Below are 14,539 nucleotides of genomic sequence, written 5' to 3'. Positions count from 1 at the left end.
GTTACAATGATTTAAAGTTAGAATTCAAAACCACAGTTACTTTTTTACCAACCTAAATATTAGCAGTGGCGTATATTTAAAACACCTGCAACTTGAAAGCAATAATACCACTTTTTATGTGTGTAATTCTTTACTGCTTACAAGACTTTTTAAAACAGGTTATCTCAATTTTTTACTACACGCTTAGGCCCATTTCCCACAGAGCTAACATGAACTGGCCTTTGTGTTGTGCACATCACTCGTGCCATCCTGACCCCAGTCCTGTGCAGTGAGCACTCTTACTATCCTTGGGGTAGGGGCTCCTGAGACCACCCCAGACTTGATGGCTTGCTGGGAGGTCTCAGGACTCAATGCATGACTGTTCTGATACTTGAGACTCATCACATAGAAAGAGGACAAGGCAAGGTCAGCAAAGGGATAGGTACCTGGCAAAGGGGGAGACCAGACGCAGCTTCCAGCCCTGCCCCCCCCCCCCCCAAGGGTCACACAGTCATGTGGACGTGCCTCAGAGAGAGTGTCCCGGGTTTCTGTGGAGGGCCAGTCACACAGGCAGTTTGCCTGGCACAGACCCAAATTCCAGACTCCCAGAGGAAGCAGGTGTCGGGTGCAAACTGTTGGCAGGGTTTGGGTGCAAAGAGCCACTCCTATTACTTGATGGTGGCGGGAACCCTCCCCAGTCCAGGTGCCAGCCGAGGGCCAGCCTGTCAGCAGCTTCTCAGGCCTGCAGTGAACTCTTCACTGCAGCCGTCATGTCCAAGGTCACACAGGTGGTCACGGGTCCAGTTCAGACCCAGGCAGCCGGGCTTCAGAACTGCACTGTCCCGAGTGAGACCAGGTCAGTTTTGAGTGACCGGTGGGTCTGTGGGCTTATGCGAGAGGTGCTCACCTCCATCTGAGGAACCCTGACAGCAGCTGTGCTCTCGACAGGGCTCTGGTCCTGCTGGCTTAGACAGCCGGGGGGTTGACTAAGGCCCCCTCATGGGACCTCAGGGTAGGGATGGGGTGTGGTTGTCGGACCTCGGAGAAGAGCCAGAAATGGCCAGTGAGCGACATCTCGAACATTGGAGAAACTACCTTTTGGCCTCAGATCTCATTTTATCTTCTCTGCTGGCAAAGAAGAGCCAGCTCTCCCTCTTCTGGCCCCAGGGTAAGAACAGCAATCAGTTCTCCCCCAGTGGCCAAGTTTGGGGGCCACGGGGTTGTGTGGTGCCATGGCCTCTGAGTGGAGCAGGAGCAGAGAATCAAAGCTGGCTCAGGCAGCTTTGAAGGAGGCACACGTCCTGCAGGCCCTCCAGCAAAGGAAGGATTTGCACAGACCACGGGGCTGCCGGCAGCTGCCAGGGAGGGGAGGGTTTCCTGGGTCTAGTAGGGGGCAGCTGATGAGATAGCTTCAGGCTGAAGTCTCTGGGTCTCTGGGTACGGCCACCGTGTGAGAGTCGGCTGGGTCTGCGGGTGTCTCCCCAGCTCTGAGTATACAGTTGGAAAGAACCATCTGGAACGAGAACTGTTGAGGTGGGACAGATGCACTGAAGCCCCTGAAGCTGCATCCCTTTCTTGCTGGGATGGTCAGCAGGAAGCAGTGCTGCATTCCTGGAGGAAGGGCAATTATCAATCCACACAAGCCAAGGGGAGTTTGTGCCTGTGTGACTGGCCCTCCACAGGGCCAGATGGTGGTCCCCACGTGTCTAGGCTGTGGTCCCATAGGGTCCATCAGGGTCCCCATTGTCTCCCCATTCCATTCAACGGTCTGGCCCCTGGTAAGACCGGGTGGGTTTAGGCAGATGACGGCACCTCAGGCTCCCCGAGAGCAGCCCAGCTGAGCCACTGTGTGGCACATTGACGGTCTCCTGACCCTGCCACTCTGTCCTCTCCCCCTGTGGAGCGTGATTTGCACTCATGTGGGAGCTCTGCTGTCTGCAGCACGAGAACCACAAGGGTGGTCCTGGCCCTGATGGGTACCCATGGTCATATTCACCTCCAGCATCACTAGGCATCCTCAGGACCACCAGTTGGGCTGGGCTGGTGCAGGGAAAATCCACCAGGCTGCAAGCAGCATGTTCAGTGCTGGGGCTGAGCAGGACCATGGCAACAATGAGTTCAGTGCCCGTGGATGAGTGGGAGGCGTAGGTCCCACTTGGGCCACCTGTGTGCCTCGGAAGTGCTCCAGACGAGCCTCCCAGGCTCTTCAGTTTCACAAAAGTGGGCTGTTCCTCAGGGTGGGGTGGGGGCAGTTGGGAGTGTTCTCCACCAGCAGACCCTGTGTGCCCACTCCTGCTGCAGATCTCAGGTCCTATGTTGCCACAGTCTCCCCGGGCTCTTCTCTATAACAGCTGCTGGGCTCAGCCTTGCATGTGCCAGGTCCTACCTGCTGACTACCCAGAGGCCAGGTCTCACTGAAAAACTTCGAGAGATACAAACAGCAGAAGCTACTCTGCTCTTCAGAATTAGAACAAAATCATTTCAAAATTTTGCCCTGTGCCTCCCAAGAGCTTCTTGCAATAACAAAGTCCACGTGACTGAAATAGGTGCCAGTGAGACCTGACCAGCACATCACCTGAGGAGACGTGCAGGGGTGAGCGAAAGGGCAGAGCTGATGAGCGCAGGGAGCAAGAAGCCACCACGCTGTCACTCCGGCCTCCTCTGTGTCTTTCCCGAAGACCCAGGGGCTCTTCCTGACCCAGGGATCGAACCCACGTTTCCTGTGGCTCCTGCATTGGGAGGCAGATTCTTTACCACTGAGCCACCTGGGGAGCCCTATGGAATACTATGTTAATTTGGTTTTGTTCAGTTGCTAAGTCATGTCCAACTCTGCAACCCCATGGGCTGTACCACACCAGGCTTCCCTGTTCTTCACCAACTCCCAGAGCTTGCTCAAACTCATGTCCATCTAGTTGGCAATGCCATACAACCATCTCATCTCTGTCATCCCTTTTTCCTGCTTTGATCTTTTGCAGCATCAAGGTTTTTCCAATGAATCAGGTCTTCCCATCAGGTGGCTAAAGTATTGGAGCTTTGGCTTCAGCATCAGTCCTTCCAATGAATATTCAGGACTGATCTCCTTTAGGATGGACTGGTTGGATCTCCTGGCAGTCCAAGGGACTCTCAAGAGTCTTCTCCAACACCACAGTTCAAAAGCATCAATACAGCACTCAGCTTTCTTTATGGTCCAAGTCTCACATCCATACATGACTACTGGAAAAACCATAACTTTGACTACATGGACCTTTGTTTGCAAAGTAATGTCTCTGCTTTTTAATATGCTGCCTAGGTTTGTCATAGCCTTCCTTCCAAGGACCAAGCATCTTTTAATTTCATGGCTGCAGTAACAATCTGCAGTGAATCTGGAGCCCAAGAAAATAAAATCTGTCACTGCTTCCACTTTTCCCCTCTGCCATAAGATCTTGGTTTTTTGAATGTTGAGTTTTAAGCCAGCTTTTTCACTCTCATCGAGAGGCTGTTACTTTCTCTTTGCTTTTTGCCATTAGAGTGGTATCATCTGCATATCTGAGGTTGGTGATAGTTCTTCCAGCAATATTGATTCCAGCTTGTTATTCATCCAGCCTGGCATTCCACATGATGTACTCTACATGTAAGTTAAAGAGATTAGAACAGGCAAGGGTCCTGTGTGGGAAGGGGAGAAATGGGTGAACTTCTTGTTTTCGTTTAAATAAATCATGTTAACAAAGGAATACAAATAGCCAACAAGCATAGGAACACGCCCAGTTTCATGAACATCTAGGAAATACAAATTAATGCAAGACATTTTTTTCACCCATTAGATTAAAAAAGAAAGAATACCATATCTGAATAAGCCACACTTCTGTTTTATTAGCATTAATATTTAATTACCTTAATATGCAGCACTCTGCACAAATCTGATCTTAGTAGGAACCAAGTGCAAACACTGGAATTAGCCCTCCTGAAGCGCCAGGACCCAGCTGCCAGAGAGCCTCCCCCAGTCCCAGCAGGACCCCCCTGAGCCCAGGGTCGGTGGAGGTGGGAGTGGGGGAGGCATCGGAGCCAGAGGCCACTGGCTGCTCTGGGCTCAGCCTGGCACCAGCGGAGCCCTCCACTCCTGCTTGCAGGCCAGAGGGCAGGGAGCGCCATTAACCAGCAAAGCCAATGTCCTCCTGGACAGGAGTTTAAATACTCACACGGGGCAGCGCGGCGGACACCTGCGCCCTGCGACCCGGGGGCCGCTGTGCCCCTCGCTCGCTCTCTCCTCAGCTGGTCGCTTTCATCCGTGTGTCCAGAGAGGTGTCCTCTCTGTCCTTCCGCGCTCACACTGGCCTGTCCTCCCAGCACCCGAGCGCCGGTCCCGCCCCTGCAGCTCACTCGACCCTCTACTGCCTGGGCTGCTCCTCTGCTCCCACCGCTGGGCATCCGGCCTGCTCCCCCGCAACCCTGAGCATGGGGCTCAAGAAGACCCCCATTCTGTCTTTGCTCCCAGGAAGCCGGGCGAGCAGAGGGTCCTGCGGAGGCAGGGCCGCGCTCTGGCAGCGCCTGGATGTTTTCACCAGGCGGCGCCCAGTTGGTGGGCGGGGGGATACCCGGGGCCGGGACCCTGGAGTCCGAGCCGCGGACTCACCCGCCTCGGGCGTGCGGGGTCTACTCCATCTGCTTCAACACTCTGGAGAAGTTTTCTAGAGCGGTTTTGAAAGCTTGCAGCAAGAAAGCTCCGAGTTCATTGCTGGTTTCCTGAATGTCCGGGTCGAAACTCCCAAAGAGGGGTGTGGAGACCTGGATGTCGTCCCGGCCGGCGTGCAGCAGCACCGCGCGCAGGTCTGCCGCAATGGCGTCGTATTTCTGCTGGTCGAACTTGGACATGGCCAGCTCGTCCTGGGGGTAGGCGCTGCCCTCGGGGTAGCAGTCCCGGGGCACCGGGAACTCCACGCACCGCAGCCGGGGGAGCTCGCAGAGCGCGGCGAAGAGGCGCCGGAGCGCGCGGCCCGACAGTGGGTTCCCCAGGAAGCGCAGCTCCCGCAGCCGGCGGCAGGTGCCCAGCGCCAGGCTCAGCGCGCCCACGTGCCGGTCCTCGAGGCCGCACTCCTCCAGGGTCAGGGCCCTCAGCGTGGGGGCGGCCTGGCCCAGCAGCCGGTGGAAGGTGGCAGGGAACAGGTCCACCAGGCAGTGCCCGCTGAGGTCCAGCACCTCCAGGTGGGCTGCGTGGATGCAGTTTGCCAAGAAGGTCATGTCCTCGTGGTTCAGGGCGCAGTTGCCCACGTCCAGCACTCTCAGTGGCGTCCGGAGGGGGCTGCGGCAAGGTGGGAAATAGCGGCTGAGAGCAGGCCCTGGGTTGCTCTGGGGCCTTGGGGTGAATCCCGTCTCGGGCACAGCAGACTGCGGCTGAGGGCTGCACCCACCTGCCCGGGACTCCACTCAGCCTGAGAGCAGGACTGTGTTTTTCATTTTTAAGCAGTTGAACAAATCAAAATGAGAATATTTTGTGACATGTGAAAATGATATGAAATTCAAGTTTCAGTGCCCGTAAATCAAGTATAATCTGAACACGGCAAGACCTTCGTGTACCTCCTGTCTGCGGCTGCCCCGGGGCAACAGAAGGGCTGGGTTACCAGACAGCGTGTAGCCACCTGCAGTAGAGGCTCAACTTTACCCGAAGACAGGCTTGGCCTTTGTCCTCAGCCACCAAAATCATCAATCTCTTTTGTCAACAGGGCTCTGTGTGTTCACAAGCTTGTTGTGGGGCTGTGAGGTGGCTATGAATTGGCAGGAAATGAAATCCTGGCTTGGCTCCGAATGAAGCGCTGGAGCGCGCAGGCTTTTAGGGCAGGGAGGGGTCTATTCTTAGCCTGCCAGGGACCTGAAGACCCTCCTGTGCTCTGAGTAGGAGTCCTTGCCCCGCCGAGGTGCTCTCCCAGACCCACACCCGCCCTGGGGATTCCTGGCCTGAGTCTGGGGTCACCTGGCTGAGCACCGAGCGCCAGGACGTGGGGGTCCACTCTCCACCCGCCCTCCGGGGCTCCTTTCCCGCCTCACCCTGCATCTGTACTCTGGGCCCGAAGCTCCTGCGGTCTTCCAGCTGCCGACACAGCAGAGAGCCTGTGTCCACCTGCCGCGGCTCTGCAGGCTGTGGCTCAGGCCCTGACCTGTGCGGAGTATTTCCACCGCCATCTCTCTCATGTCCACATCCACCCATAAGGAGCCCTCTCCCCAGCTGCCCTGCCCCAACCCTTGGGGGGGCCTCCTGTGTGGAAAAGGGTCAAAGGGCAGGCCTGACTGCCAACGTGTGTCTGGGAGCTTGGATTTGGGAAAGGCCCCCCACTCAGCCGATAAGGGGCCCCTGGCATGAGCTGTCTGTACAAGCAACGTGGTGCCTGCTGACACAGGCCTCCTTCTGGGATCTGAAATCTCCATGCATGCCAGGGCGAGGTGCCCACCCAACAAGCCCCCAGTGAAACCCCTGGGCCTGGTTCTCCAATGTGCTCCCCATGTGTCCGGAAAGGCGGACCCCAAGCCCACACACAAACACGACTGTCGTGTGGCGGCGCCCTGGGACCCTCCGACAGTCCTGCACTTGTGGTGCCTTGGGAAGCGCATTCACAGCCAGACGACCCAGCGCAAGCCTGCCTGGCTGTCTTGTTGGCTCCGCCCTGACATCACCTCTCTTCCCGGAATCTCTGCACACTTGGGCTTCAGTCAGCTGGTCGCTGAGAGCCCATCCAAAGCCCCAGAAGGTGCAGGCGTGCCGTGTGTCAGGCCTAAGTGGGAGGGAGGCAGACAGGCATGTGCCCATCATCACACAGTCGGGGCTCCTCCCCCAGGACAGGCCCTGGGTGTGTGCCCTGTCTCCCCCGAGACCCTCGCCTTCCCCGGCGAATCTGCCCGGTGTCCGTCTGCTGTAATGCGACTCAGCAGTGAGTCTTCTCAGGGAGTCAACACCCTGGGAGCTGTGGGAGGCCGGCCCTGTCTTCCCGTCTCTCTACCAGGTCTGCTGTGTGGGCCAACGGAGCCAGGGCAACCCTTGTTCTGTGGGGCTGATCACCCCAAGTCGGGCTCAGAGCCTCCAGGGCTTGACCTGGCTCTTCCCTGCTCCCGTTCCTCCTCCCTGCTCCCTTCCTCACCTATCCTTCACCCCCCAGCCCAGGCCACCCCCTCCGTGTCTCCCAGACCTGGCCACAGCCCCAGCTCAGGCCCTTCACCTGCAGAGTTCCTGCCAGTTCACTGTCCCAGGGCCCTCCACTCAGGGGCCAGGTCTTTGCTCAAAGGTCACCTTGGAAACTGACCTCCCCTGACCACACAGCTGTCTTTTCCCTCCCACTTAGGCCTGACATACCGCACACCTGGGCCTTCTGGGGCTTTGGACGACCCTCAGCGAGTGTGCAGAGCAGAGGGTCAGGGCAGACAGGTGATGTCGGGCGGAGCCAATGAGATGGCCCTGCAGGCTTGTGCCGGATCGTCTGGCTGTGAACATGCTTCTCCAGGCATCACAAGCTCAGGACTGTCCCGAGGGTCCCAGGGCACGGCCACACGGCAGTCGTGTTTGTGTGTGGGTTCAGGGCCTGCCTTTCCTGAGCTGGGCAACTACCTGGTTGAGAAGCAGGGATGGGGGACGGGGAGGGGGGCCCAGGTGCCCCAGGGAAGAGAGGCCGTGCAGGCCCTGGCCAGCAGCTGCATAAAGGAAAAATTCTTGTAAGCCAAGGGCTCCCTAAACCGGAGAAGAAGTCCTCACACTCACTGACTCAAGAAATAAGAAGTTATTTTCCATAATTTTTGTAAGTATATTCACAGCTGGTGGCTGCCAAGGTGGCGATCCGCGGTGGTGCCCTCCCCTGGCCTGGTTACCGGCCCTCACCACACCGTGAGCAGCAGCAGCAGCATCGGCATCGTACTCTGCAGGGGAGTTTACAGGAGCTGGGCCTCTGTCCAGAGGGCCTGTGGGGGGGCCTATGAGCCAAGGAGTTGAGGTCGCCTATAGCTCAGACGGTAAAGAATCTGCGTGTGATGCAGGCGACCCTGGTCTGACTCCTTGTCAGGAAGATTCACTGGAGAAGGGATAGGCTACCCATGCCAGTATTCTTGGACTTCCCTTGTGGCTCAGCTGGTAAAGAATCCACCTGAAATGCAGGAGGCCTGGCCTGGGTTGGGAAGATCCCCTGGAGAAGGGAAAGGCGAGCCACTCCAGTATTCTGGCCTAGAGAATTCCATGGACTGTAGAGGCCATGGGGTTGCAAAGAGTCGTACACGACTGAGTGACTTTTTTTTTTTTTCTTCTACGACTGAGTGACTTTTACTTTTCACTTTTTTTCACTGACAGTCATGAAAATGATCATGGAAGTGGATTATTCCACTTTCCCACCGGACAGGCCTTCAGGAGAGACCACAGCTGCCCCCACAGGGCTCCTGTCTTGCTCACATAAGCCCCAGCACTGGGGTGATTTGTTACACCGACAGGTAATTAATACAATGTGAGTTACTTCTATATTGCCTGCTTGCTAATCAGGACCCTTCTCTTTTCCTTACCAACTGGAGAGTCTCCTTTGAGGCATGGGGCTCCCAGGTGGCCCCTAACGCCAGTCTCAGCCAGGCCTCCTCCCTCCCCATGGGTCCTCTCTGGCTGCTCTGGGCTGGGCAAAACCCACAGGGAAGGAGTCTTGTGCCTTGTAAGTAACCAGGTCTGCGCACAGCCCTGGGCCGCCCTGACCTGGGCTGAGCGGCTGAGTGCATTTGTCCCCCACCCCACCCCAGCCTCGCCCCCCTCCTTCCGGTCACCCCAGACTCACCCAAGCAGTGTCTGCAGCTTCCCGGTCAGCGTGGAGAAGGCCACGTGCAGCTCCGTGAGCTGCGTCATCCCGCTGAGTGCCCGGGAGATGGAGGCGAGCGGCTCCTCGCCGTCGGGGGCGGGGCTGCCGGCTGGGGGTGCGTCAAAGGCTTTGGCGGGCAGGGTGAGCGAGACCAGCCGCGGGAAGCCCCCCTGGGCCAGAAGCTGCTGCACGTGGCCCGCGTGCAGACGCACGTTGTGCACCACCTCCAGACGGCGCAGCTCGCGAGGCCCTGCCAGGCGCAGCACGTGCAGCAGCTGCCCGGGGTCCAGGCTATCTGCCCGCAGCGAGAGGCAGCGCACGCGCAGAGGGCTGGGGCCCACCGGGCCCAGGGCGCGTGCCACCACCTCAAAGTTGCCCGCAGTGATGAAGACATCGGCCAGGACCTCAACGGGGCGCCGGGCGGCGCGGGGCTGTGACTGCAGCTCGCAGCAGATCCTGGCCAGCAGCTCCGTCCGGCCCCACCTGCCCAGTGCCCGCCCGCAGGGGCACCTCTGCACCTGCACGTCTCGGATGCCCGTGAGGTCGGCCACCCGCAGCCGCCGGCGGCCCCCACCCTGGAGCACGTGGTCGGCCAGGCCGTGCACGCAGGCCTCCAGGCAGGCCCGGCAGGCCCGGTCCCGCAGGTCCCCCGCATGGTCCGCACTCGGACCCAGCAGAGGGCCCAGGCGGAACTCTTCCAGCGGCCAGCGCTCCAGCAGAAGGCGGATCACGGCGGACTGCTCCAACAGGTAGCTGGCTTTGAAGAGCAGCGGGTATAGATTGTGGGCCACAGCGTCCAGGCTCTGCTGGGCCGCTGGGGGGTGGGACACCAGGGCCTCCGCGGAGATGAAGCGCAGCGACTGCATGGCCCACCTGCGGCCTGGGACAGGACCGGGCTGCCCCCTGTGCTTCTGACAAAGACCAGGCCACTTCTTGCCTATTTTTAACTGCAGCTGCTGCAAGCAGCTTGCCTTAGACGGGGTGGGGAGCCAGCCCTCTGGTCATCTGATGGCTATTTTTGTCCTGGGTGCCCATTTGACTCTGGCTGTGGAGGCGTCTGGCTGTGTCTGGCGTGTCTTGCAGGCACTCAGCTGGGGAAAGCTGAGCTCCTCCGATGCTTGGCTGGGGGAGGGCATGGGTCCCTGGAATTGCCACCAGTGTTCACTTCTGGGGTGGCCTGTCCTGGGGGCACCCATCCCCTCTGGGGAGTGGATCTGCCCCAGCCCTGGGCGGGTTCCACAGCTGGAAGGACCAGCAAGCGTTTCCTTGGATCCCTGGGCCTGAGTCCCTCCCTGGCCCTGCATCCAGAGTCAGGGATGTGGCAGTGAGCATGGGGTGGCCTCTCCAATGACTGTCTCCTGATTTTAGGAGAAGATAAAGGCCCCTTAAGGGCTTAACCCTAACCCGACTTCATTGTCACTGAGGACCCAGGCTGGGAGCCATCCACCCCCATCCCACACTCGACTGCGCTTCCACCAGTCCATGTGCCCCCAGCTGCGGGGCCTCCCTGAGCAGAATCCCCAGCAGCCCTGGGACCCATGCAGTATGTGGGGCTACAGGTGAGGTGGGGACCCTGGGATCCTGATGCTCCCACAGCCTGGAGCCTGTTTCCTCACTCTGGAGGGTGGCAGACCATGTGCCCCTGAACACGCAAGAGTATTCTGAGCTAAGGGTGCTTGGATCCCCTTTCTTCCTGAACGCAGGAAGGTGAGCCACCTTCCCTGAACTGGGAGGAGAAAGGCAGTCTCATCGCCAGAGAGAGTGTCAGGATAGTTCCTTGTTAACGTTACTGCCTTGTGTGTTGAGTTACTTTTCCACAGTCACCTTGTCTCTCAGCTTAGTCCAGAAACACTTAGGCAACTAGGGTCTTCATCTCTTTATGAGGGCTCCCCTGTCATAAAAGCTTACATGAGATAAATCTATGTGCTTTTCTCTAGTGACTCTGTTCTTTGTTACAGAGCCGCAGACGACAGCCCAAGATGGGCAGGGAAAAAATTCTTCCTTCCTACAGCTCCCAGCTCTGATGGGTGTTAGATCATCATCCAGCGACTTGATGGTGCACGCTCCCTCCACCCCGACTTCAGCATCTTTTAGGAGCTGATAGACTCTCCATATAATCGCTGATCTAGGGAGGGGACACGGTGGACAGAAAGAGAGACAGAAAAACAGAGAGATAGAGACACAGCAAGACAGATCAAGAGACAGAGGAGGGGAAAGGTGGAAAGGACCCTGGGAGGGGAGGGTCAGGGGCCACTGGACTCCAGGAGGTGGGGTCTGGTGGGGTGCAGGGGTGTGGAGGTGGGGTAGGAACTTGAGGGTGTGAGTGAGCATAGGGCTGGGGCTGTCATGCCTGGGGACCCACGTGGGCCGGGCCCTCCACCCCTCTGCCTGGGTCGGACCCCCCTCAGGGACAGTTCTGCCTGCTGTTTCCCTGGAGCCTCAGCAGTGCCTCCCTTGCAGGGTCATGGGGAGGTGTCATGCTCCAGGGGGGCCCCCAGTATTGTCAGGCAGGCAATGTGTGTGTGGAAAGTGGTGGGGGATCTCTTCTGATGTCCCCCCTGCCCCCCTCAGGGCAAGAAACAAGGATGTGGACTAGGCAGACCCTCAGGGGGCTTCTGCTGCCCAGGGCCCCATCCCCCAAAGGGTTGAGGTCCCTGGGGGAGGCATACCGGTGATGACCATGATGCAACAGAATCAGTGAAAGAAGCACATGCATGTATTAGAAAACAGTCCCATTTATTTATGGTCCTAAAGTTTGGAATGGGGCTTCCCAGGTGGCACTAGTGGTAAAGAACTTGCCTGCCAATGCAGGAGACGTAAGAGATGCAGGTTCAATTCCTGGATGTGGAAGATTCCCTGGAGGAGGGCATGGCAACCCACTGCAGTATTCTTGCCTGGAGAATCCCATGGACAGAGGAGCCTGGTGGGTTACAGTCCAGAGGGTCTCAAAGAATTGGACAAGACTGAAGTGACTTGGCACAGCATATAAAATTTGACATAGCCAGCATTGAAGCAGGGTAACAAGAAACAGAATTTACAGCGGCCGGCAGAGCACGAAGGTGAGGCCCCTGCCCTTCCAGTTGCTCCTTTCCAGGGGGTGATATCTGATGCTGCCCCCCCTTCCCCCTCGGGGGGGCCTGGGGGGCCTGCGGGAGGAAGCACATTGAGGGCGTCCACTCAGGCTCTCCTGCCTGTGGTGAGGGGGCTCAGGGCCCTGTCCACACTGGCAGGACTTCCCTGCAGAGGCTGGCGTGGACCTTCAACCCCAGCTGCTGTGCCCTTTCCCCACCCCACCTGGGGTCCCCCAGGACATGGGGATGCCGTGTCCTGACTCACGGGTGGAGCCAAGTCGAGTGCTGCTGGCCCCACACAGCTTGTTCGAAGGAAAAGGAATCCGAGATCCCAGCTAGACTCAGAAAACTCCCCCTGCACCCGGGACACACCTCATGGGGGCTGTGCCTGGGGAGAAGGTGCTCTTTAGGCGTCTAGGGCCTAATCTGTAGGTGGGAGTGGTTACCATTTACTAAATTGGGAGAAACTTGGGGAGAACACCCAGATGCTCTTCTGGGATTTGGGGCCTGATCGGAAGGTGGAAGTTTGCACCATTTACTAAGATGTGTGAGATGTGGGGAGAAGACACACTCACACTGAGATGCTGTTTAGGGGTGTGGGGTCTGATCAGTAGGTGAAAGTTGTTACCATTTGCTAATATGGGAGAGACTTTGGGAGAAGACACACACACACACAGATGCTGTTCAGGGGTTTGGGGCTGAACCAGTAGGTGGATGTTGGTACCGTTTATTATGACAGGAGAGACTTGGGAAGAAGCAGACACACGGACCCTGAGATGCTGTTCATGGATTTGGAAAGTGGTCATTAGGTGGAGGTTGGTACCATTTACTGAGGTGGGAGAGACGGGGGGAGAAGAGGACACACTCACACTGAGATGCTCTTCAGGGGCTTGGGGTCTGTCCGGAGGTGGAAGTAGGTACCATTTACTAAAACGGGAGAGACTTGGGGAAACGAAGACACACTCACACTGAGATGCTCTTCAGGGGTCTAGGGCCCAGTCAGTAGGTGGAAGCTGGTACCATTTACTAAATTGTGAGAAACTTGGGGAGAATAAGACACACTAACACTCAGATGCTCTTCAGGAATTTGGAGATTTTTTTAAATGATGGCCATTGTGACCAGTGGGGTCCCATCACTTCATGGGAAATAGATGGGGAAATAGTGGAAACAGTGTCAGACTTTATGTTTTTGGGCTCCAAAATCACTGCAGATGGTGACTGCAGCCATGAAATTAAAAGACACTTGCTCCTTGGAAGGAAAGTTTTGATCAACCTAGATATCATATTAAAAAGCAGAGATGTTACTTTGCCAACAAAGGTCTGTCTAGTCAAGGTTATGGTTTTTCCAGTGGTCATGTGTGGATGTGAGATTTGGACTGTGAAGAAAGCTGAGCGCCGAAGAATTGATGCTTTTGAACTGTGGTGTTGGAGAAGACTCTTGAGAGTCCCTTGGACTGCAAGGAGATCCAACCAGTCCATCCTCAAGGAGAGCAGTCCTGGGTGTTCATTGGAAGGACTGATGCTGAAGCTGAAACTCCAATACTTTGGCCACCTCATGCGAAGAGTTGACTCACTGGAAAAGACGCTGATGCTGGGAGGGATTGGGGGCAGGAGGAGAAGGGGATGACAGAGGATGAGATGGTTGGATGGCATCACTGACTCGATGGACATGAGTTTGAGTAAACTCTGAGAGTTGGTCATGGACAGGGAGGCCTGGTGTGCTGCAATTCATGGGGTCGGACACGACTGAGTGACTGAACTGAACTGAACTGAACTGATTGTGACCAGTGGGAGGTGATGCCTCACTGTAGGTTTGATTTACATTGATTTAGTAGTTAGTGTTTCTGCATGTGTTCTAATACTTTACCTTTTGTGAATACAAATTACCTCTTGAAACTGGCTTGTTAAAAGTCAGCCCTGTTTTGAATTATTTTTTGTTAATTAACCCAGGGACACTGCTTGAGGCCACAAAGGCCTTGCAAATATTAGGAGCCCATCAGTTCCAACAAAAAGAACAAACCAGTCAATCTTAAAGGAAATCATCCCTGAATATTCATTGGAAGGACTGATGCTGAAGCTGAAACTCCAATACTTTGGCCACCTGATGCCAAGAACTCACTTATTGGAAAAGACCCTGATGCTGAGAACGATTGAAGGTGGGAGGAGAAGGCGACGACAGAGGATGAGATGGTTGGATGGCATCACCGACTCAATGGACATGAGTCTGGGTAAACTCTGGGAGTTGGTGATGGACAGGGAGGCCTGTGCTGCAGGCCATGGGACACGACCGAGCGACCAAAATGAACTGAGCGGAGCTGAGCTGTGCTGCAGTTTTAAAGGTGTTGTTATGGGAAACCGCCACAAGGGGCAGCATTCCTTCATGCCCAAGTCAGTTTCCTCGGCAACCAGAGCCTTCAGAGTCAGAGTTCCTGCTGTCAGTTGGGGTGAAGTGTGCCAGAAGTCACCAAAAGCCGTGTCTCTTGACTTGTGTAACAAAGGTTTTTTTTTTGCTTTCCCCCCCACAGCTGTACAGAATTATTGTAGGTGGGCTTCCTGGTAAAAAAATCCACCTGCAATGCAATGAAAGAGTTTCAGGTTTGATCCCTGGATCAGAAAGATCCCCTGGAGAAGTGAATGGCTACTCACTCCAGTATTCTTGCCTGGAGAATCCCATGGACAGAGGACCCTGACAGTTACAGTCCATGG

General features: G+C 56.5%; 1 protein-coding gene across 1 annotated transcript; it reads right to left on the bottom strand.

Moving 5' to 3' along the window:
- Nucleotides 1-3,802: 3,802 nt before the first annotated feature.
- Nucleotides 3,803-9,686, bottom strand: LRRC14B (leucine rich repeat containing 14B). The gene is made up of 2 exons (XM_065905452.1): nucleotides 8,742-9,686; nucleotides 3,803-5,254 (listed from the first exon to the last, which is right to left on the bottom strand). The coding sequence occupies exons 1-2, from the start codon at nucleotides 9,626-9,628 to the stop codon at nucleotides 4,609-4,611; spliced, it is 1,533 nt and encodes a 510-aa protein (XP_065761524.1). The 5' UTR covers nucleotides 9,629-9,686; the 3' UTR covers nucleotides 3,803-4,608.
- Nucleotides 9,687-14,539: the final 4,853 nt, after the last annotated feature.

Source organism: Muntiacus reevesi, chromosome 14 (genome assembly GCF_963930625.1).
Source record: "Muntiacus reevesi chromosome 14, mMunRee1.1, whole genome shotgun sequence".
Lineage (NCBI taxonomy): Eukaryota > Metazoa > Chordata > Mammalia > Artiodactyla > Cervidae > Muntiacus > Muntiacus reevesi.
This window is presented reverse-complemented; position numbering and strand designations above follow the sequence as displayed.